This window comes from Vulpes lagopus, chromosome 6 (genome assembly GCF_018345385.1).
Source record: "Vulpes lagopus strain Blue_001 chromosome 6, ASM1834538v1, whole genome shotgun sequence".
In the NCBI taxonomy this organism is placed as follows: domain Eukaryota; kingdom Metazoa; phylum Chordata; class Mammalia; order Carnivora; family Canidae; genus Vulpes; species Vulpes lagopus.
The window spans coordinates 56,262,465-56,286,519 of record NC_054829.1 but is presented as its reverse complement, the minus strand read 5'-3'; the positions used below and the strand labels follow the sequence as shown (position 1 = coordinate 56,286,519).

General features: G+C 33.4%; 1 protein-coding gene across 15 annotated transcripts in view; it reads left to right on the top strand.

Annotated features, from left to right (window-relative positions):
* Positions 1 to 24,055, top strand: part of MIA2 (MIA SH3 domain ER export factor 2) — a 90,881-nt gene that overhangs the window by 52,356 nt on the left and 14,470 nt on the right. For 10 of the 15 annotated variants that reach the window (XM_041758357.1, XM_041758355.1, XM_041758352.1 and 7 more), the window contains 11 exons: positions 728 to 736; positions 1,270 to 1,316; positions 2,059 to 2,149; positions 4,428 to 4,566; positions 9,241 to 9,342; positions 10,285 to 10,345; positions 10,901 to 10,936; positions 14,996 to 15,063; positions 16,569 to 16,651; positions 18,255 to 18,383; positions 22,101 to 22,259. In XM_041758357.1, coding sequence (XP_041614291.1) covers positions 728 to 736; positions 1,270 to 1,316; positions 2,059 to 2,149; positions 4,428 to 4,566; positions 9,241 to 9,342; positions 10,285 to 10,345; positions 10,901 to 10,936; positions 14,996 to 15,063; positions 16,569 to 16,651; positions 18,255 to 18,383; positions 22,101 to 22,259 — 924 coding nt within the window. The remainder of the gene's footprint in view (positions 1 to 727; positions 737 to 1,269; positions 1,317 to 2,058; positions 2,150 to 4,427; positions 4,567 to 9,240; positions 9,343 to 10,284; positions 10,346 to 10,900; positions 10,937 to 14,995; positions 15,064 to 16,568; positions 16,652 to 18,254; positions 18,384 to 22,100; positions 22,260 to 24,055) is intronic. The other 5 variants (XM_041758356.1, XM_041758368.1, XM_041758367.1 and 2 more) reach the window with 2 other exon arrangements.

The following is a 24,055-nucleotide window of genomic DNA, read 5'->3' as shown; positions in this document are numbered from 1 at the left end:
CGTGTGTCGGACATTTGTAGGTCTTCTTTGGAGAAATGTCTGTTCGTGTCTTCTGCCTATTTCTTGATCGGATTATTTGTTTTTTGTGTGCACCATGTTTATACAATTTTGCTTTGGCACATTTTATCTGTCTCTAATAATCTGTGTCTCTCTCTTGCCATCCCTTATTGTTAAGCTTCAATTGTAATACTGCCTTTTCAGTAAATTTTTCTCCCTACTCCTCAGACAAACAGCTTCTTTGTTCCATGTTCTTTTTATATATTGGACATCTTTGTTACAGCAGTTTTCATATTGCATCATAATCATTTCAATGCATGTTTTTCCCTGTCATGTCAACTAATCAGATGGATGAGTGGGTAGTTTACACAATGAGTGTTATATAGATGAATACCTTAGGATACTGTTTTTTGTTTGTTTTAGTTGGATGACTCAGTACTTTAGTCTTGGCCATTCCAAATTGTTATTACTTATTACCACTGCTGGTTGCAGTCTGGAAATTCAAGCAAGAGTTAGGTTCACTATAGCTTCTCACTGTGTTTTCAAACCAGTTCCTGTGACTTGAAAAAATAATTTTTTGTTGACATAATTACAGATTCATTGGAAATTCCAAAAAGAGTACAGACATGTTTTGTGTATCTTTTACTAGTTTCCCACGGTGGTAACTCTTCTGACTTTTTGTCCTCTTTTTTCTCCCTCTACTCCCTGCCTAATTAACAAATTTATTAAGGAGCAGAAGGTATGATTTTTTTTAAAAAATTTCTTTGGTGATAGTATTAATGCATTGGAAGAAAACTGTATTCCTAAAGTGAACACATTTGTTCTGTTTGTACTTTTTCACTTTTGCTTTATCTTGCAAGAAGCAATTCCTTTTGTAATGAGAAAATACATGCTTGGTTTCTAAAAAAAAATTAAAAAAAAATAAAAAAAAATTTTTCATGTTATTTTAATTTGTAGTATAATTCCACTTATATTTTGTATGCTGAAAAATCCAATAGTTGACACTGGACTATATTTAGGTGAATACCAAATTCTTGTTATAAATTTGTTCTTGGAGTGAGTCGTGAAGAACCTAATTATGGTTCTTCCAATGCTTTATTGTTTAGCTTTTTGGGAGCATGTCCAAGCCATCCTGCCTCATATCAAATTCTTTATTGTAGCAGGAAAAGGGATAAGGCTCTAGTTGTGTGAACTACTAAAATCATTTGGATGTCTGTTGTGATGTGGCACTGTTTTCTCAATTTATTGTGTTTGTTTTTTTTTAAACTATAGATAATCAACCAAAAGGAGCTTTGAAGAAACTGGTTCATGCTGCTAAGGTTTGCATTACTATATAAATATAAAGAATATAGAGAAAGAAACAGGACTTGGATTAAACCTGTATGTCCTTAGGAATTATTTTAAAAGTCCATTTTATAGTTACCACCATAGAAGTGATCTGAATTTTCAGAAGTGATCAGAATTTATTAGTTGATTTTTTTATAATAACTTTGGAAATTCATGTTGTTAAGTTTTAAAATTTATAATAAAAAATTTAAGATAATGCACTTTTGTTTTTGGATAAGGAATATTTTAAAACTAGTTTATTTTCTCTCATATTTTTGTCTTTGAGCGTTCTTCCTCTGGTCTCATTACCTGATCATTACCCCTTATCCTAATTTGAGAAGTGAATGCTAGGTTTATTTTCTTCCTGTTTATATCTTTTCCATTGTAGTAGTGGTATCTTGATCCTTACAGAACTATATGAAGTCTTGGTAATGTAGTTTGAAGGTTGCTTTAATTAAAACTTCTGTGTTGAAAGTAAATAGAATGAAAATAGCTACTTTTTAAGGATCAATCATTGATCTTCTCTGTCTCTGTTCTGACATTTACAACAACTGAGGAATGTTAACTTTTCAAGATGGAAGCTGCATTGTTGGTTAATGCATTCTAGATGATAATTTCATCAAAGTGATAAAAGAACTTAAAAAGGTTGGGATGGTATATTGAGAATTTTTTGTTTTTCCTTTTTTTGGTATAACTGATTAATGTTGCTTTTTTTCCTTTTTCCATTCTCTGAAGTTAAATGCTTCTTTAAAAACCCTAGAAGGAGAAAGAAACCAAATTTACATTCATTTATCTGAAGTAGATAAGACAAAGGAGGAGCTTACAGGTAGGTTATCTACATCTCTTTATATAGAATGGTCCTGTTAATTGAATCACCTACGTAAAGATCCAATTTGATTTTTTAACTGTTATTTTTGTTTCTGATTTGTGAAAAATTAGCACTGAGGTTTTTGTTGTTGCTTGTAAAGCGGGATTATCAGTTTCCTCCATGTTCATATGAAATAAAAATAATGCAGTTTTAAAACAACATGTAAAACCATACTTACCTTTTAATTTCAGTGTTATATGTGTGATACAGTTTTAGATGTTAAAAGGTAGCAAATTAAAACTGTTAACTTTTAAAAGATCATCCCTATAATTCAGTTTTGCCAGAGATGATATCCAATGTTAATGTCCTAAATGACTGTTCTTGGCAATGGCTTAATGCCTTGGTCAACAGATTACTTCTGATTTAGATTTAAAATTTTCTGTGGAAAGACAGGTATGCACATTGAAATTATTTAATGTTAGCATATTTCCTTTATTTTTTATTTATTTTTTTTAAAGATTTTATTTATTTATTCATAGGGATGCAGAGAGATAGAGAGAGTAGCAGAGACACAGGCAGAGGGAGAAGCAGGCTCCATGCAGAGAGCCTGACGTGGGACTCCATCCAGGGTCTCCAGGATCATGCCCTGGGCTGCAGGTGGCGCTAAACCGCTGCGCCACCGGGGCTGCCCAGCATATTTCCTTTAAACTTTCCTCTTGATATATATGATTAATTAATTATATACCTTTAGAATAATTAGTATGCAATTACATATAATTATTATTATTTATTTATTTATTTATTTATTTATTTATTTATGATAGTCGCACAGAGAGAGAGAGAGAGAGAGAGAGAGAGGCAGAGACACAGGCAGAGGGAGAAGCAGGCTCCATGCACCCGGAGCCTGACGTGGGATTCGATCCCGGGTCTCCAGGATCGCGCCCTGGGCCAAAGGCAGGCGCCAAACCACTGCGCCACCCAGGGATCCCTGCAATTACATATAATTAATAAAATTTTAATGCTTGTTAGTATGACTTTGTGAGTTTGAAACTGCCTTCTTTACACAAAGTAAGTTTTGCTTTGTAATAGATTTGTAATGGGGGCATCTGCCTGGCTTAGTCAGGTAGATCATGTGGCTCTTAATCTCAGGGTCTTGAGTGCAAACCCCACATTGGGTGTGGAGATTACTTAAAAGATCTGTGGTGGGGCAGCCCCACTGGCTCAGCGGTTTAGCACCACCTTCAGCCCAGGGCCTGATTCTGGAGACGCCGGATCGAGTCCCGCGTCGGGCTTCCTGCATGGAGCCTGCTTCTCCCTCTGCCTGTGTCTCTGCCTCCCTCTCTCTCTCTCTCTGTATCTCTCATTAATAAATAAATAAGAAAAAAAAAGATCTGTGGTGATGATTCATACCCATGTTTTGAGAGATGGCACTTCAATCTTAGAGGAGTTCAGAGGTGGAGTTATGATGTTGGAGGGAAATGAGGTTTTTAAAAACAATTGATGCACTAATTATCTAGTACTCATAATTACTTAGAATCGTTAATTTTTGTTTTATAGATAATTATTTTTGGTGTGTTAGCATTTGAAATCAGCTAAAACTGGTGTTTTTCTCTACAGTCTTGGTCTGGATTAAGCTAGGAAGATTATGTAGCGTTTCTTATCAGAAGATCCAAATTTCTGGCCTGATTTATAACATTATCTAAATTTTGCTTAAAAGGAGGGCTGGCTAGGGACACCTGGGTGGCTCAGTGGTTGAGTGTCTGCCTTTAGATCAGGGCATGATCCTGGGCTTCTGGGATTGAGTTCTGCCCAATTTTCTCCCGCTGCCCACGTCTCTGACCCTCTGTGTCTCTCATGAATAAATAAATAAAATTTAAAAAAAAAAGGGCTGGCTAGAAGTTAAGTATTAACTGTTAATTTTTTACTAGATAAAAATAGACATTGTTCATCATGTGGAAGCAGTTTCACAGGAAATGTTAAGCTAGAATATTTCTCTTCAGAACTCTTATCTCCATAACCTTGAGAATTTTATTGTTTTTTGTCTTCCTAACTGAAAATTAGATGCTGGAATTAGAATATTGAAGGTTTGGGAAATCTTGAGGTAATAAAAAAAATTATAACAATTTTTCTAGTTCTTTAAAATACTAAAAAGCATTTAGGTGAAAAAAATCATAAATTTTCTGTTGTCAGAAATAATTTAATTTATTAATAATTTATTATTTTTAGTAATTTTATATTTAATGTTCATCTCAAAATGTTTACTCCTTTAATTGTGATTTTTAAAAATTTTCTATAGAATGTATTAAAAATCTCCAGACTGAACAAGCATCTTTGCAGTCAGAAAATACACAATTTGAAAGCGAGACTCAAAAGCTTCAGCAGAAACTTAAAGTAATGACTGAATTGTATCAAGAAAATGAAATGACACTTCACAGGTAATAAAAATTATATTGTTAACTTCACTGTATGGCAAGTAAAATAGCTTAAAAATAGTGCATATTCAGCATATGCTATATGCAAAGTGCTCAATTTAGGATTGGGTAATATTTCTTCAGTTCATTTTTAAGGAAGTTATTTAATCTTGAAACACTTTTTTTTTTTCTGAATCTGACCATTTTTCACTACTTCCCCTACAGTGACTTGCATCTAAACAAACAAACCATCATCAGTTTGTGTCTGGTTTATTGCAGTAGTCTCATTCATGTGTAGTCTCTTTCCATTCAACTTCCTGCACAGTTGGTTCCAGTGGTGTGATCCTTCTAAAACCTAAATTTTGGGTCTTGTCTTTGTCTTGTCTGCAAACTCAAGTGCCTTCATATAGTACTTAGAATTTAATCCAAAGCTCTTATATGACCTAAAGACTCTGTAAGATCTGACCTTCAACTGCCTCTTTTTTGTTTTCCCTGATTATGCTTTTAATTTTAGCTTATTTTTCTTTTTCCTTTATTATCCTCCAGTGCACTGGCATTCTTGATGAGATTTTTAGCATACTAAGCACATCTGTACCTCAGGGCCTTCTACATTTGCTCTTTCTGCCTTGGATTTGTAGTTCCCTGTATAAGGTTAAATCCTTCATTTCATTTGAGTCTATGTTCAGATGTTGCTTCAAAGAATCCTTCCCTGGTTACTCTAACTAATATATTACCTGCAATTCCCTCTTCCCTTATCTTGCTTTATTTTTCTTATAGCCCTTATAGTCTTCTGATGAATGATTGTCTTTTTTTTTTTTTTTTAATCTTCTCAACATTTAATGTAAACTCCCTGAATTACTTTGTTCTCTTTTCTTCTATATTTCTGGTGCCTAATGCTATGTCTGGCACATGGTACTTATTCAGTAAATATTTGTAGAATCTATAAATAAATATGTTTAGTACCTTTATATAATAGAGTGAAAGATTCTGTGCATGTGTATATTGATGCCTAAATGCACAGATACACAGAAGGCTGTTAAGATACCTATCTGGAGACTCTAGATATTAAAATACCAGTATAGGACATACTTTTCATCATAAAAGGAAATAAAATATAACTTAATTAATGTAATTTCAAGCCCCTTTAATGAAAGTTATTACAATTGATATTCATCATTCATAGATTCTGTATTTACAAATTCACCTACTTGTGGAAACTTAACTTTTAACCCCAAACCAGTACTTACAGAGCTGTAGTGGTTATCTTAGGCACAGAATGGGAAAAAATGTGAATTGCCCAATGTGTGTGTTCCTGTTCTGCCTTTTTTTTTTTTTTAATATTTTATTTACTCATGAGAGAGAGAGAGAGAGAGAGAGAGGCAGAGACCCAGGCAGAGGGAGAAGCAGGCTCCATGCAGGGAGCCCAATGTGGGACCCGATCCCAGGACCCTGGGATCACACCCTGGCCCAAAGGCAGACACTCAACCGCTGAGCCACCCAGGCGTCCCCTGGCCTGCCTTCTTATTTCATTTCTCATTTTGTAAACAAGCATCCTTTTTGCAGTATATGTGGTGCCACGATTTTGGGCTTTTTTTGGTGATTTAGCTGTTTAAGATGGTCCCCAGCTATTGTGCTGAAATAGTGTGTAGTGTTCTTAAGTGCAAGAAGGCTGTGGAGTGTCTTATAGAGAAAGTGTACGTGTCAGATAAGCTTTGTTCAGACATGAGTTATGATGCTGTTGGCTGTGAGTTCATTATTAATAAACCAACAATATATGTTAAATAAGGTGTCTTTAAACCAAAACACATAAAACAGGGTTATGTATTGATTGGTGGATGAAAATACTGTGACCACAGCATGCAGAAACCTAACTCTATTTCCTTGAGAGCAGTGGTTCAGTATTTGCTAATTAGGATTTGTGGTGACTTTTAGAACATAACTGTTGGGAATGAGATGCTGTTTTATGTATTTGGAAACTGATAGAAAATACCAACATTACATTGCCTTCGGGTTGCTGGTGGATTTGTTAAGCTCTGTCATTGCAAGCTGTATACTGCAATCATTCTTTGGAGTCTATTCAAAAATTTAAAACTTGCTGTTCATAATCAGTCTTTGGGCCACTGCTCAGGATATGAAAGAGAAGTAAACTTGATTAAATGGAAGAGCTACAGAATGGATACCTTATGGTTTTCCATTAGTAATTTTAGGAATGGATGACCCTTCATTTTAACTTAGGATGAGAGATATTGTGAGTAAAAATTGGACATGAAGAATTATTTTAGGTAAAAGGAATACTTTTGAGTGTATCTTTTTGAACTTGACAGATTGGTTGATTATAGAATTTTGATGAGGAATGTTTAAAATTTTTTTTCTTTGTAAGATTTTATTTATTTTGACAGAGAGAGAGAGAGAGAGAAAGAGCACAAGAAGGATGGGCAGCAGAGGGAGAGGGAGAAGCAGGCTCTCTGCTGAGCCCCAGTGTGGGCCTGGATCCCAGGACCCTGAAATCATGACCTGGGCTGAAAATAAAATTTAGATTCAGTAATTTTGATATTTTTCAGGATTAATGTATTATATATTACTAGCACTTTTCCAGATTTAATATTGGAGAGAAGTGAAATAGCATAACATAGAAGCTTGATATATTGCTTTATTATTAAAAAAATTATTTTCATTCTTTTTGGAGAGGGGGAGGGACAGAAAGGGAAAAAGAATCTTTTTTTTTTTAAGATTTTTATTTTACTTATTTTTAGAGAGAGAGAGTGTGAGCAAGCGTGAGTGTGTTTATGGGGGTATAAAGGGAGAGGGAGAGAATCTTAAGCAGGTTCCATGCCCAGGGTGGAGCACAGTATAGGGCTCAGTCTCACAACCCTGAGATCATGACCTGAGCCATAATTGATACGTAACTGAGTGAACCACCCAGATGCCTCAATATGTTGTTTTAAATGTGTGACATGAGATGTGATTGTTTTTTAGTTAAATCATCAGACTACCTTTATAGTGCAATTTCCATCATTAACGAGCCTGGCCAAATTCAAGGGAAAGGTTCATAGACTTTAATTTCAGCAACAGAGATGTCAAAGAATTTCTGGTCATTTTTAATCTAGATTCTGTAAAAATACACCTCCTTCCATATCCAAGCCCATTATATTTTCATGCTTTTTCTGAAGAGATGACTTATTTTCTTCTAACACCTATGAAATGATTGACCTGGCAAATCCTTTCTTAGCAATTGGTAATGTAGTTTGTGGAATTTAAAACATTTAATCCTGCCCTGTAGAATTTCTTCAATAGTTTGTCATGTTCCTCCCCAAAGTTCATGAAGAAGGAGAGACTGAATCACATTTAGGACTCCAAATGTGTTTCCATGTGGTGTTTAATAAGTATTTCTTGAAGGACCAGTTTTGTTACTGATGGTATCATGTGAAACAACATGGGTAATATGGTATAATGGAGTCACTACTTGCTAGCTCTATGCCTAGCTTCACTTACTTAGTTTCTCTGTGCTTCCTTTTTCTTTTTGTAGAGCTGTTGTGATAATTAAATAGGGTTATAATACATGTAAAAATCTTAAGAACAATTTCTGATTCATACTAATGGCTCACTAAATTAGCTATTATTATTAAAAGAACTAGAAGTAGTAAGTAGGACTACTACTACTACTGCTTTTATTTACTTTGGGTTCTTTTTTTTTTTTAAAGATTCTTTTTTTTAAGGTTTTTATTTATTATTATTATTATTTTTTTAAATTTATGATAGTCACAGAGAGAGAGAGAGAGAGAGAGAGAAAGGCAGAGACACAGGCAGAGGGAGAAGCAGGCTCCATGCACTGGGAGCCCGACGTGGGATTCGATCCCGGGTCTCCAGGATCGCGCCCTAGGCCAAAGGCAGGCGCTAAACCGCTGCGCCACCCAGGGATCCCCTAAAGATTTTATTTATTTATTCATCACAGAGAGAGAGAGAGAGAGAGAGAGAGAGAGAGGCAGAGACACAAGCAGAGGGAGAAGCAGGCTCCATGCAGGAAGCCTGATGTGGGACTTGATCCCGGTTCTCCAGGATCACACCCTGGGCTGAAGGCAGGCACTAAACCACTGAGCCACACAGGGATCCCCTACTTTGGGTTCTTTATAAGTTGTTTTTATTTTTGTTTGTTTTGTTTTTTGTTTTGTATATGTGTGTGAACCGTCCTGGAAGCCTGTTTACTATGTTAATGACTTAACCAATTTAAAAATTATTGAAATACAGTTCGTTAGTTGGTGCCTTCTTGTCTAATAGATGTAATGCTGCTTTACTTAAGAAGTCTTGATAAATAAAACATAGTAGGATAGTTTTTACTAATATTTACCTTTGGTCTTATTTTTATGATAATGTCTTACAGAAAACTCTTACAGTACTTGATGGGATGAGCACTGGGTGTTTATACTGTATGTTGGCAAACTGAATTTAAATAATTAAAAGAAAACTCTTAAAACTTTTCTAATATAGTGGTACTATATTAGACAAGGTGGTTTATAATTTCAGTTTATAATTTTAAGTTCCTTACCATAAATATTTATGCATATACTTTTTTTCTTGCATGTGATGTTTTTAGTGGTATTATGCAAATTGTTTCATGGGAACCACTAGTGATATAATTAAAAGGATGTGATTGATTATCTTATGATACTGAAAAAACAACAACAAACTTTTTGTTTTAAGGAAATTAACAGTAGAGGAAAATTACCGATTAGAGAAAGAAGAGAAACTATCCAAAGCAGACGAGAAGATCAGTCATGCAGCTGAAGAGTTGGAGACCTATAGGTATTAAATGTATTTCTTTTTGAGGTTTGGGAGGGTATCCAAAAACCTAATACCAGAAAAAAATAATAAAGCAACCAAAAAAAAAAAATAAACCCAACATATTTTTTTATTATTTTTCATTTGGATATCTTGCTCTTATGCAATTATACAGAAAATATAAAAAGGAAAAAATGTTTTCCTTTCAGTGTGTATGATTTTAAATCTCTCACATTAGTTGTATTTGAACATGGGAAATCCTGTTTTATGTTAATGAGAAGAAATTTTTGAATCGCCATTAATTTCAAGGTCTTTCCTCTCTGGTTCAATTGGGAAAGAATGTATATAATATTAAGGAATTCGAGAAGTAGGCCTCAAAAAGAAGAGTGAGCCACAGTCAAAGATCTGAAGAAGTGTTTATCTAGTTGTTTCCTTAGTTCACTTATTACTTCCATGGAAATAATAGAAAATATTGAGAAAATAAGGGGCAGGATTTAGCAATATCTCAAATAGTTGTGATATTTCATTTTATATTAGAAAGACTAAGCTTGGGTTTTATCCAAAAGAAGAAATTATCCTACCAGTCGTGTAAAGGTAGTAAGTATCATTTTATTTTACACAAATGGTTAATTTCCTAGAATTCTTTTATGGTTACAGACATCTGAATAAATCTCCCAAGTTCATGCTTTTAAAAATAAAAATAAACCAGTATACCATATAAATCCTTGCATGACCTTTGGTTTAGGTAAATCAGAGTAGTAGTACTCTTAAAGTACAGTTAATGTTAAATTATATCAGATAAAAGTATACTCCTTTAGAACCTCTTAAAGGTGGTTAAATGTGTGGAGTTCTAGAGTTATTTTTTACATAAAGCACTCTAGATGCTTTAATTAATATTTTCAGTAGACATAGTGTATTCTTTCATTTCTTAGTATATGTTAATCATTGAATGATTATTCCTTATAGAAAGCGAGCCAAAGATCTTGAAGAAGAATTGGAGAGAACCATTCATTCTTATCAAGGGCAGGTATATGTGTGTGTGTGTGTGTGTGTGTGTGTGTGTGTGTGTGTGTGTGTTGTGTGTAAATTAAAACAATTATCGTTTGTTTGAATTGGTATCTCTATTTTGATGCAGGAGTATAGTTACTTGATAGTTGTACACCTCTCTTGAGTTTTTGCACGTGTCTGTGGGACATTTATAGGGAGCCAAAGTTCTGAAATAAGAGACTTTGTTTAAAATTACCATGTCTCCTGCTTCTTTAGGAATGTAGATTGAATAAATAAATAAACATATCCACATTGGGGTCTCATATTCACTCAGGCTAATTATCTCTTAGTTGGTAACTCATTGTAGTTGATTATTGCATAAAACAGAAATTTACTAGAAAAAAATTCATTGAGTTTTTAAGAATATACTAGAGTAGATCATGTGTATATGAAAATTTGCTTTAAAAATGTTACTCACTTTTCAGAGATGCTTGAGTTATTTTTGAGTTTATGAGTTGTGTACTAAGTTATATTGGTAGATGTGAAATTTTTTACTTAAGAAAATCAGTAGTATTTTAATGGATTTCTTTTTCAGATTATTTCCCATGAGAAAAAAGCACACGATAATTGGGTAAGTATTAACTTTTCTTTGTCAGATGGTTCTTTTTCCTTATTTATTTATAAAGATTTTATTTATTGATTAGAGAGAGAGCACAAGCAAGAGGAAGCAGGAGAGGGAGAGGCAGGTCTCCTGTGGAGCAGGGAGCCCAGTGTGGGGCTCAATCCTGGAACTCTCGGATTATGACCTGAGCCAAAGACAGATACTTAACCAACTGAGCCACCCAGGTGCCCCTTTCCTAATTTAAATGAGTAGTTTAAAAGGTACACTTTCACACTAAAAATTAAGAATAGTATTAAATCAGTTTCTTTTAATTTTACTGGTAGTGAAATTATGCTCTTTATGAAGTGAATACTTTGTTACAACACAGTTATTCACAAAAATCTGATTTTCCCTCTTTGCTTTTACTTTGCAAGGAGGTTATGCTCTCTCTGGGGGAGACGATGTAATGTTCATGGATTAATTGTTTGAGGGCCCTGGATTGACACTAATTATTTGTGGACAAATTACTTAAAATTACTGGGCTTGTTAACTCATCTGTAAAAACAACAGATTGAACTAAGTGATATTGAAAGCCTCTTCTAGTTGTAAAAGTTATACAATTCAGGTATCTGATTCTCAGTATTGAATTACTTGGTACACATCAGGAAAAAGTTCATCATGAAAAATGGCATGTGAGTGCTCCAGAGGGGAATTATATCAGGAAATGATAAGGATGCAGATTTCACTAATTGTAGGAAATATCCGTCTGACATGTAGAACTGTTATAACAGCTGGCCTTTGTAGGACTTGTCCCTAGGAGTCTTCAAGGGGAGACAGTTTGCCTACTGGGTGAACACGTGGATTCTAGAATCAGCCTAATCAGCCTGTCGTGATAGGTATTCTGGTTCCATCACCTGTAACGGCAAAAAATATTGTTTTCTTACCTGTAAGGAAAGATGGATACATCAGTAGTACCTATTTCATAGAGTAATTTTGATGAGTAAGTGAGATAACTAAAGTAAGGTTGTTAGCCAGGTACCTGACACATAGTAAGCACTCAGTACATGCTGTTATTACACTGTTACACTGAAGCTTGGGAGGTACTTCTTAGATGTGGATGTTTCTGGAGTGGAGTTCCAGCATGGGTTGAGAATTAGACATGTTGAATATCTAGGCTCTTTCCATTTCTCAGATTTCATGTTGAGGGCTCAAGTGAAGATTCGTTACTGAATTAAGCTGGGCTTGGAGATGAATTTAGTCTTTTTCACCACTCCTCACCACTTTCTGAATACTAAGATGCAGATTACTTTTTAAAGATGAGAAAAACTTAAAAAAAAAAGAAGAACTGATGTATGTTAATCTCTTGTGTTCTAGACAGTAGACTTAAAGGCATATTACTTACTCAATCCACAGAATAACTCTGTAAAATAGATATTATAATTCAAATTTTACAGATGAGAAAACAGCCCAAGATTACATGATCAAAGAGTGAAGAGTAGAGATTGAAATTCTGACCTTTTAGATTCTAAGTCCGAGCTTTTTCTGTTATTGTACATGACATTTCTTGTTTAGCAAATAAGACACTGACTTCATGTTAAAACATACAAAAAAAAATACCTTTTATGTCTCAAAATGACCTTTTAAAAAAGATTTTATTTGAGGGGCATCTGGGTGACTCTGGTTGAGTGTCTGCCTTTGGCTCGGGTTGTGATCCCAGGGTCCTGGCATTGAGTCCCGCATCAGGCTCCCTTCAGGGAGCCTTCTTCTCACTTTCCCTATATCTCTGCCTCTCCTTGTGTGTCTTTCATGAATAAATAGATATAATCTTAAAAAAAAAGCTTTTGAGAGAGTGTGAGTGCATATATGAGCAGGGGGAGGGACAGAAGGAGAGGGAGAAGCAGACTCCCCACTGAGGAGGGAGCCAGATGCAGGGCTCAGTTGCAGGACCTTGGTATTATGATCTGGGCCAAAGCCATTTGCTTAACTGATTGAGCCACCAAGGTGCCCCTCAAAATGAAGATTTTTTGGGGGGGTTTCATAAAAATAAAGTATGCTTACTGAATAAAAAGTTCAGACTACATAGAAAAGATGTACAAAGAAGTAATCAGCAATATCACTTCTATACCTAAAAGAATATATTTAGACATAAATCACATATGATTTAAAAAGTGAAGACATACTATATATTATTACTGTTTTATATATTCTGCTTTCTTATTATATTACAGATTTTTTTAATGAATATTTTATAATTTATATAAACTTTTCCCATTTGATAAATGCTTCCTTTGTTTCCACTTTTTTACTGTTATAAATAATTTCATAGTTTCAGATTTTACTTTTTCCCTTGACCATTTTTTTTGCTCCATACCATTAGATTTAACCTTTTCTTCCTTTGAACTCACATAATACTTTGTTTCTATGTGTTCTGTGGCAAGTACTCTGGTCATTTATAATTGTCTTTACCACACATTTAAGCTTCTTAAGATAGGGACTATTTCTTTCTCCTTAACACCTGTACTTAATAGAATGCTTTTTTGCACATAAGTATTTAATATCTGAATACAATGTGGTCATTCATTGAAATTACAGTTTTACTTAACCTTTGAAGTATAAGCTTTTCAAAAGTCTGTAATCATTTAGCATCAGTGCATAAAAACAAATATATATCTTTCAATATCTTTCATATTGATACCACGAGAATCAGTGAAATTTGCTTTTGACTTACTCACTTTGCATTGTTTTGTGCCTTATAATTAAGAGTAAATATGTTATACTGTGTAGAAAACATTTAGAAGTAGTTTTGGTTCTGCACTGTTAAATGTTAAATGCATTGGTATTTTCTTAACTAAAATTGTTTTGGTGTAATATTCTGTTTTGTTACTATAAAACTGATTATATGGTTATATACTAGAAAATGATGTACACTTGGAATCTTTTTAATATTGCTAAAATATGGTTAAGCTGTGTTTGTGTGTGTAAATATTTAACATACTTTATTCTTAGGCCAGATAGTCTTAATGTGTAGTTCATAATTTTAAGTGAATACATTTGATAGTTCTTTTTATTTGTAAGAAGTTATGGTTATAGATTGAGTCATTGTGATACATTCATTTGCCCAAGTGGATTGTATTAGTTTGGCCAGGTCTGATGTTCCATAGACTACTGTTTCATAACTGGAGAGTTCACAGAATGATGGGAAACATGCAGTATTCCATACACTTTTAACTTTTGCCCACAAACTATTTAGATTGAATATTGTATGTTGTTGGCATTTATTGTAAGTTTTTTTTTTGTAACATACGTATCTGATTTTCTAATCTTTTTTTTAAATAAAAATTTCATTAAACGCATATAAAAAAGACTATAGAAATAATGATTTTTACAGTGCTGTGCACTTAATAGACATGCTGCATGCTTTGAGCCTTTAAAAAAATGGCCTATACGGGGATGCTGTGAAACTGTTTTAGACCTTTATGGTTTCATAGAATTATAGTGATAACTCTCCAGAGATGGCTTTCTGGTATTTTAGCCAGCTTACCCAAGCCTAATGATTCTGAGTCTCCATTCCCATCAGCCTAAACCGGGTCCTCCTACATTGCTTTTTTTGTGGTATTTGGGTATTTACAGCACCAAATAGTGCTAATCCTTGACTTCACATCTAGATAACAGCATTCATTGGCAAGCACATGATCAAACTCCAGTCTTAAACTCATGTCATCTGGTTATAGGAAACTCATTCCTTTTTAAAAAATTCCCTAAATTAAAAAAAAAAATTTTTTTTTAAGATTTTATTTATTCATGAGAGACAGAGAGAGAGAGAGGCAGAGACACAGGCCGAGGGAGAAGCAGGCTCCATGCAGGGAGCCTGATGTGGGACTTGATCCGGGACTCCAGGATCACGCCCTGGGCCAAAGACAGACGCTCAACCGCTGAGCCACCCAGGCGTCCCATTTAAAAATCTTTTACATTGAGTTTCTGAAATGGATACTTAGGTGATTGTAATGTTTATGAATACTTACCTTTTCATTTATGTTTGTGTTATTTTAAAAATGTATTTTCAAAAAAAACCGTATTATTTTCTTTAAGTTGGCAGCTCGGACTGCTGAAAGAAATCTTAATGATTTAAGGAAAGAAAATGCTCACAATAGACAAAAGTAAGTATCTTTTTGGGGATACTTTAAGACTTTGTTACTTTATTTTTAGTTATTATTTTATTATGTACTACTTTTATAGGGATAAACAACTGGCAGTGAATCTAGTGTACCTAGTTGTGAAATATTTATTAGCTTTACTATGAGTTACTAGATTTTTCATTTGGAACTCTTGTCTTAGAGAAGTTATTTTTTTATTTTATTTTTTTTAAGACTTTATTTATTTATTGAGAGAGAGAGAGAGAGAGAGAGACAGAGACACAGGCAGAGGGAGAAGCAGGCTCCATCCATGCAGCGTGGGACTCAATCCCTGGTCTCCAGGATCACACCCCGGGCTGCAGGCGGCACTATACCACTGCGCCACTGGGGCTGCCCTTACAGAAGTTATTTTAGCAGAGTAAACTGTTCACATATTCTTCTGTAAAAAGCATAGCTTAATTTTTTTTTTTTTCTAAACCAGAGTAGGAAGAAGCTGATTATAAGGGATGGAAAGAGAAAAGACAAATTTCTGATGTAGCAATTCTCAGAGTACTAGCATCTTTTAGTAGATAAATGGGTAGAATAAATGTTTATTATTTCTCCCATTCTCTGGTTTTCTTGTATTGGGTGACATTGCCTTACAATAGTAAAATGAAAGGAAGAATCAAAGTTTATAATGTATAATTGAAGGGAAGAGTAATTTTCTAGGAGGATTGTGATAATCTTCCCAGGTCTTTAATTTCTTGCCAGAATGTACTATTAACATTATCTTCTATTAGTCTTTTTGCTTGTTTTCTACTCTGAAATTAAAACTATATGATTAAATGTTTTGTTTCAGATCCAATGATCAAAAACTAGAAATAAGATTGTTTTAAAAAGTCACATTTCTCAGATAAAAGGTTTAGGAGTAAAATAGTAGTATGAGTTTGCTGGATTCCTATTTTATGTTATGATTGGAATCGTGGGTAACATTACAATGGAAAGCAGACATGACTCAGCTAAGAGCCCTGTATTTTAATCCTGGCACTTTCATTTTGAATAAATTATGTAAACTTTCAGTTCAATTTCCTTGGTTGTAAAATGATAGATTTGAGCTGGTTGACCTTGGAAGGCTCTGCTGTTTCTAAAATTTGGGTTCTGTGATAATAGTATTCATTGTAGTCTAGTTTTGAAAATGGAACAAAACAAAGCGATTTCAAACCTCAACGAAACTATCACTAGGCAGAAAAAAGCGTTACTCCAGAATAGTAGTAGGGTGATGATGTTTTCGTCAGAATATTTACTTGTTTTGATTTCTTTTTAAAATTTTATTCCAGTGTAGTTAGCACATAGTGTTATATTAGTTTCAGGTGTTCAATATAGTTATTCAACAATTTCATATCTTATCAGAATAATTTTAAAAGATCTATTTCTTCTATGTAGATATTGAGGTAGTAAAGAGTACCTTGCACTTGGTGGTGGCTTTTTTCTTGAAATGTGGGTTCTTTTCTTGGATGAGTAACTTAGAGATGTTTGTTCTTTATTTGCAGATTAACTGAAACAGAGTTTAAATTTGAACTTTTAGAAAAAGATCCTTATGCACTTGATGTTCCAAATACAGCATTTGGCAGAGGTAGTCTTTTTTTTTTAACACTCATTTAAAATACATATATATGTATATATTGCACATACCTTTTTTATTAGTGTAAATTAATACTACTATATATTATAAATATTTCAGATTTTGGAGCCAGGAGTCTAATCTGAGTTCTATCACAGTCTCTAAAGTTTCTGAGTTTTGTTTCCAGCAATAGTGTAAATAATTGCTGCCTCCATTTCTTAGTGGGCATTTGTAACATGACGTACATTTAGTACATTGAACTCCTTGAAAAAGCAAAGTGCCTGGCACATAGTAAGGTACTCAATAATTATTTTTGGGGAGAACAAATAAGAAGTACTTAAATGGAATAACATTGTGACTGTTAACATATCCACTATTATTGGAATTTGAATTATAAAAACAAGAATTACAACAGTTGACCTTAAATATTTAAAAGTATCAATAAAGGTGGGAAAACTTTAATAATCTGAGCTTTGATTACTTTAATTACCTCCAGGAGAGGGCTAGTTCTTTGGAAGATATATTTAATATTTTCATCCACTCATTTGCGAGTTAGCATTTTTAATGATCTCATACTGTTCCAAATAGTTTAAATTTTTCAAAATAATTTTTGGTTGAATTGGAATTAAGCATCTAAGGCAGTGAAAGTAAACCTATCTTTATATAGGTGGAATCCCATTTTAATAACCATTTGAAGGTGTAAAAATCACTTTTGAGAGTGTAATTTCATAAAAATTAAAGTCAATTTTTACATTGAAAAATAGGTTATTATTAATTTCAATAGTAGCAGAGTTTGGATTAGAGGGAATTAATTATACAGAAGGAATTCTCTTCTGAACCTAATGCAGAAGTTTCAGAAAGATTAAATAATGCTTTGATCTTTTGTTGTAACTGAATTTGACTATTATATAAGCTATATAATAAAATTTACATATTTTATAAGTATTATTTTGGTGGTATTTAAGTTTCTTGATGTTGATTTTTGATCTTTGGAAGCATCATTACTTGGGAGTGGTGAAGTTTGTAAAATGATCGGGCTCTCGGTTATATGGTTTATCCAATGATTTGATGAATAAGTGTATGTAAACTGAATTTTCAGTGTCATTGAATCAAAAGTAATTTCTGATGCTTCAAAGGATTTTGCATTTTTGCTTTTCAAAATCTGAGCTTTACTCAAATAATTCATAGCCCAACACAGGCTATCTGGTCCTAATTTAAGCTGAGCCCTTTGTATTACAATCGTCACCAGCTGAAATATCTGGAAGCATACTGCCATTAAAAGCAAAACCAAACAAACTTTATGGCCCCCAAATCCTCTTATACTGCTAAAATATCACCAGTATCCTTTGCTTAATATTAAGTATATTAGTTACCAAGAGGATAATATTTTTATTGACTATAGTATCCAATTGGTAGACAGAGTTGAAAAACACAGTGTTCCATATTTAATTCTATCCTATATTAGCAAAACCCAAGGCATAATTAGTGTTCAGGGTGTGGATTAAACTTAAATTGGCAATAGGGTGACCTGATGGAAATTGTTGAAATGGGATTCTAATCTATAGTGTAGCTAATTGAAACTATGAATTTAAATATGCTGTTTTAATTATTCCAGAGCATTCCCCATATGGTCCCTCACCATTGGGTCGACCTTCATCTGAAACGAGAGCTTTTCTCTCCCCTCCAACTTTGTTGGAGGGTCCACTCAGACTCTCACCTTTGCTTCCAGGGGGAGGAGGAAGAGGTATATTGTTTAAACATCTTTTTTACTCTACATTTCTTCCTTATTTATATTTTTTCTCAACTTATCTTTAAAATGATCTTTAAAATAAATCTTTGGAAAATACAGGCATTCCTTGCACTTATTGTGGAGTACTTTTGTTTGGAAAAGGAGCTCTCTGATATCTAATTTTAATATATTTTTCTCTTAGAAACAGGGTTATAATAGGTTACAATTTGGTCAAACACTTGATGCGTATATCTTTAAATCATTTTGGCTTTTTAAGGACTATATGTTATACTACATAATATAGCACTTTATAAAGAACACATAAAATATAATAATATAACCTAGCATAAGATTGTATTTTAAGGAAATATCATTAAAATATAGAATTTCTACAGTCTGTTTTTACTTCATTATCATGATATTTTTATTGTAGAAAATCAGAAAGTCAAAGAAAGAACCTTCCTTTTAGAATAGAGTAATTCAGAAGTGCTCTCTTGTAGGCAGAGTTTTGATGCGAGCCATAAAGGAGACCTAAATGACTCATTAATACTTTGAGAAACTGGCCCAAGATTATTTGCTTTCTTACCCTGTGTGGAATTTGGAGAATTTCAGCAGCTACTCAAGCCTATGCAGTAGCTCTTGGTCTTTTTTCATTTACTTCATCAGCACTCACCCTGGAGTCGTTTTCCTCTTTCAATCTTTTACCATACTTTGTTCACTTTGTCAAGTTGCTTTAAAGTTTTCCTTTGAATTATGGCAAAATGCAAAGATACAGAGCACTGTTTATTCCCAAATCAAAAGTCTTAGATTTTTAGCCTCAAGTATGTGTTGTATAAGAGCTGATAGCATTCTTCATCAGTGTTGTAACCGTACACCCCCCACCCAACCATCAGTGATTTTAGCATATTGAATGTGGCAGGAAGAGAAAGTAATGAGACTAAATAAAAACACCAAACTAAACCTAACTTATCAAAGTTCATATATTGAAATAGATACTGCTTATCAAAATAGTCTCTCATGGAGGGTGTACTTCACCGTTGAAGCTGCCATTATTTTAAATATTTTTGGAGCTCTTCCATTGAGATTGCCTTCAAAGAATGAGAAAATAAATTTGCTACTTTATAGTTATGGGATATTCTCTCTTTGCCCATTTTCTATTTACATCTTCTTTCCTTATCTTCAGTTTGGTACACTTAGCACTGGTCCCTCCCACCTCCCAATCCCACTGCTGTTTGGGCCCACAGCCTGGAGACATTTCAGAGAGAACCTTTGCTTGTGTTGGCTTTGAACTGAAAGCTCCTAGGGAAAGAGTGAGTTGCAGGCTGACACTTGGAGCTCTGGTAGAACTTTGCTTTGAACACTTTAGGAAGGGGACTAATTTTGAAATTCTCATGTGTGCTATAAGTGCCCTGAAATTCGTTTTCCCCCTGATTTTTTACCTTGATCTAAACAATAAGAAATATATTTTATATCATGTCTTATTGTACACCAACATAAATATGATAGGAACCATTTACATGAAGTAGTACTGCCTTTACTATTTTTGAAACTTTCTGGTATTTTCTTCTCATTTCTATTTCATTTCATCAAAAAAATTGCTGATTAAGAGTAGGTTAATTTCATGCACTATAATGGTTACAGCCAACATCTGAAAAACTGCTATAAAAGTAAGGGTATAATTGGCTCAACTGCAAATGTGAATCACTGGGAGTTGAATGATATAAGTCAAGGATTGCTTGTAGTCAATTGAATATTTGGAATAAGAGTAAAAATTACCTTTGATTTCTCCTCTCCTATTTAAATTACTTTCCTCTCCTTTTTAATTACTTTCAAGAAATGATGTGTTTAGATTATTTGCAAGGGTTTTTGCTGTTTGTTAGAAAAGCTACGGAAGTTTTAGGTAAGTTATCAGTAGGTCTTAAAAAAGATGCTTTGAAGTAAAAGTTTTGTGACCACCCAAGGAAGGATAACTAGTGTACTTTTTCTTCCTTTTGTTTTTTAAATTTGAAAATTTGGATGAGATACATGTTTGAATAAGGTAGGATATAAGGAAAATAATTTCTTTTTGAGTAAATTTCATGGAGCTTTTGGTCTGAATGAAAAATTTAACATTAAAGCATTCTCAAATTTGTATTTTGCCTGGTAGTCCTGGTTGGCTGTACTTTGGTCCTCCGAAAGGAAGCAATCAGGAGAAGGTCTTTGTCTCCTTTAAAGATCTGTGTTTCACGCTAGATGAACTTAGCCTAACTGACTCTTGCACATTTTTTGCCAATTTAATTTTCTGCTTTCCCAGCCTTTTTCCTCTAATGAACTTATTAGAAGAATGAACAAGCTAGAAGGAAAGATTTGGGGAAATCAGTGGAATATACAACTATAAGGAAAAGAGTTGAACTTCTGAATATAAAAGTCAGTTTACCTCCTGACTCTACAAAAACAAAAACAAAAAAGAGTAGATAGAAAAAATTTTAAAAGATTATATATGTATAATATATATATATATACATATATATATATATCAATCATATGGTATATGAAGGATTCTTATACTGATTTGTATAAGTTACCAAGAAAACATCAAATTGGCCTTAGTCTGTTCTCTTAAAGTAGTGTACTGAAATGTGGGAAAAATTTTAGGAAGATTTCTAGTAAAAAATGTTTTTGTTTCTTTGTTTTGTTTTATTTTTTATTATTTTTTATTTATTTATTTTTCTTTGTTTTTTTTTTAAATAAAAGCTAGTCCTTGAAAGGAAAAAGCTTTTATTTTTTGGGCAATATAATTTTGAGAACACCTCCTTCCCCCCTCAGCGACAGATAAATTAAATAGTAACATATTTTGTTATTTAATGTTTAAAAAATTTGTATTTGTTTTTTCCATTTTAATTAAACATTTTATTAACTGAGGTACTGTTCTTTTTGTGGTCCTAAGAAGGGAACTTTGTAATGATGATCTTTTATAAATGTAAGCATGCTGATTTCCTTATCCAAATGAGTGTTACCTTGTTCAAAGTGTTTATTCGAAGAGTGCTGTTGTTTTTGAAACTCTTGTTTTAGACTTGCCTTCAGAGTTGTGAGTTCTTTTTGAAAGTGAATTTGATATTCAGAAATTGCTAAAAGCCCTTTAAAGCCAAATTTATCTGGTGGGTATAAAGTTTATTAAAATAATTTTTGGACAGAAGAGTCCTGTTTTAACACTGAGATACTGTTTCTTGAATGGCTCTTATGTTAATCCGAGTACATTTCTAAAAGAGTTGTTCTAAAAAAATACTGTGAGTAGTTGTATAATTATTGAAATAGCTATATAGTGTCTAAGATGACTGTTTTAGAAGAATCCTGCTCCTTTTGACTATTAGAATATTAGTGTAAGCAACAAAAACCTTATTTTATAATTATTTTATTCTACCTGGCATAGAAATCTTTACTTTGAAATTTACTTTATACTCTTGTTTTTCAGAGTAGTATTTGTAATTTACAACTTAGCCACAGATTTTATATATAAATAATGATGGTGATAACATTTATAAATGACTCTTATAGGCAATTGTTTGTTTATATACATGGCAAAATTATTTTTCCCTCTTATCCTAGACTTTGTCCTCGGCTTTGGAAGGATAGAATTATAGTCTTATGGCATTGAAAACTTTGTTCAAATCTGAGCTACCTGGATTTCATTTGATTGTAGGTCTTATAATATTTTTTTAGATAAAACAGAATTTTATTTTTTTCTTCAATTAGGCTCAAGAGGCCCAGGGAATCCTCTGGACCATCAGAATACTAATGAACGAGGAGAATCAAGCTGTGATAGGTTGCCTGATGCTCATAGGGCACCTTCTGATACTGGGTCCCTTTCTCCTCCATGGGAGCAGGATCGTAGAATGATGATCCCTCCATCAGGTATGGAAAGAGTAATTATTTATCTTGGGAAGGCAACCAATATGTGCAACATAGAGGAATGGAAGTAAAAAGGAGTGCATGTATGTCCTGTCTTAAGAAAAACCATGATACATGTTAGAAAACAACAATAACATAAATTTCCAAACATAATAAAAATAATTTCCAAACAAATCAGTTTTGCTCCCCTCTAGCCCTCCCATGGAATATCTTTATTGTTTTTGTTGTTCATATAAGTAATACGTGTTTATTTTAGAAAATCCAGACAATTGTGGAGCACCTGGGTGGTGCAGTCAGTTAATTAAGCTCAGGTCATGATCTCAGGGTTGTGGGACTGAGCCCTGAGTCCAGCTCTGCGCTCAGCTTAAGGTTCTCTCTCTCCCCCTCAGCTCGTCCTGTTCGCACTCTCGCTCATATAAATAAATCTCTAAAAAAAAACCAAAACAAAATAAAAAACTAAACAATTGAGACATGTACAAGTAGGAAAGTGAAAAAAATCTCTCATCACCTTAGCCTGCCTTTCCAAGAATTTATTTTTTTTAAATTATTTTTATTTTTTTATTTTTTTATTCATGAATTTAGTTTTATCTCTTTTAGAGAATGTTGTTTTCTTGTTTTTTTGGTATATGTTCATAAACATAAATATAAAAATTCCTTGATTACTTCTCTGCAATTATACTATTCACCTTCTCGTGATTGTCTTTTCTAATTGAACAAAATATCTTAGAGTAACTGCTAAAATAAATATATTTATCAGAAGAGTCACAGCAGAGTATCTTGAAGGAAGGCAGTAACTGCACTTCTCCTAATAGCTGTTACTTTCCCAAGGAATGCATTTAACTTGGTTTTCTAAACTTTTATTTATATTTAGTGTTTCAGGACATTGAAGTGAGCTATACCTGCTTTGTATAAATTAGTTACACTTAAGAAACATATCTGATTCCTTCCTAAGGAGTTGGAGAGGGTAAGAATATTATAGTAAAAGAACTTTACTTTCAAGAATCAGTCATAGTGCAGGAGTGTTTTGGTTCTAAGAAATGGTGGCTCCTTATACTATGGCTTTACTTTGTTTGGTATCACTAAATATCAGCTTTGTGAAGACAGAGATTTATGTCACTTTATTCATTGCTGTAGCCCCAGCATCTAGCACAATGCTAGACACGTAATATTTGCTCAACAAATATTTGTTGAATAAATGAATACCCAAATAACTCTGAGAAAGCTTTTTTTTTTAATATTTGGAAATTATTTGCTGTGACATACATACTTAAGAATCTTTTAGGGGGGTGGCATAGAACATTTTCTTTTCTTTTTTTTTTTTGAACATTTTCTTTCAAAGATTTTGCCTTTAACATTCATTAAGAAGTTTTGCTGTGATAAAAATAAAGATAATAAGCTACAACCCCTTTCTCAAATGACTTTTTGCAAGATTTTGGTGGATATTGTATCTCTACATCTGTATAGAGGACTTTCCTTTTGGTAATTACAAGTATTAGTACCAAGAGTCCCTGTCACAGGCACTGCATAACTAGCTCTTCAAGTAAAATCTAATAGCTCAAAGCTGGCTGATCTTCAGAAATAACGTAGGAAACTTCAAGGAAAATGCAGATACATCTGGGTCCCACCTCAGATCAGGTGTTGTGTGAATTTTGGAGGTAGTTTTTATTTCTAAAAAAACTACTATGGAGGTTTTGAGGAGCAGCTACATTTAAAAACCACTAATCTAAAAAAAACCCACCCCTCAAAACCCTACTAATTTAGTTATTGCCTTTATTATATGGGAGGAACACTGAGACCTC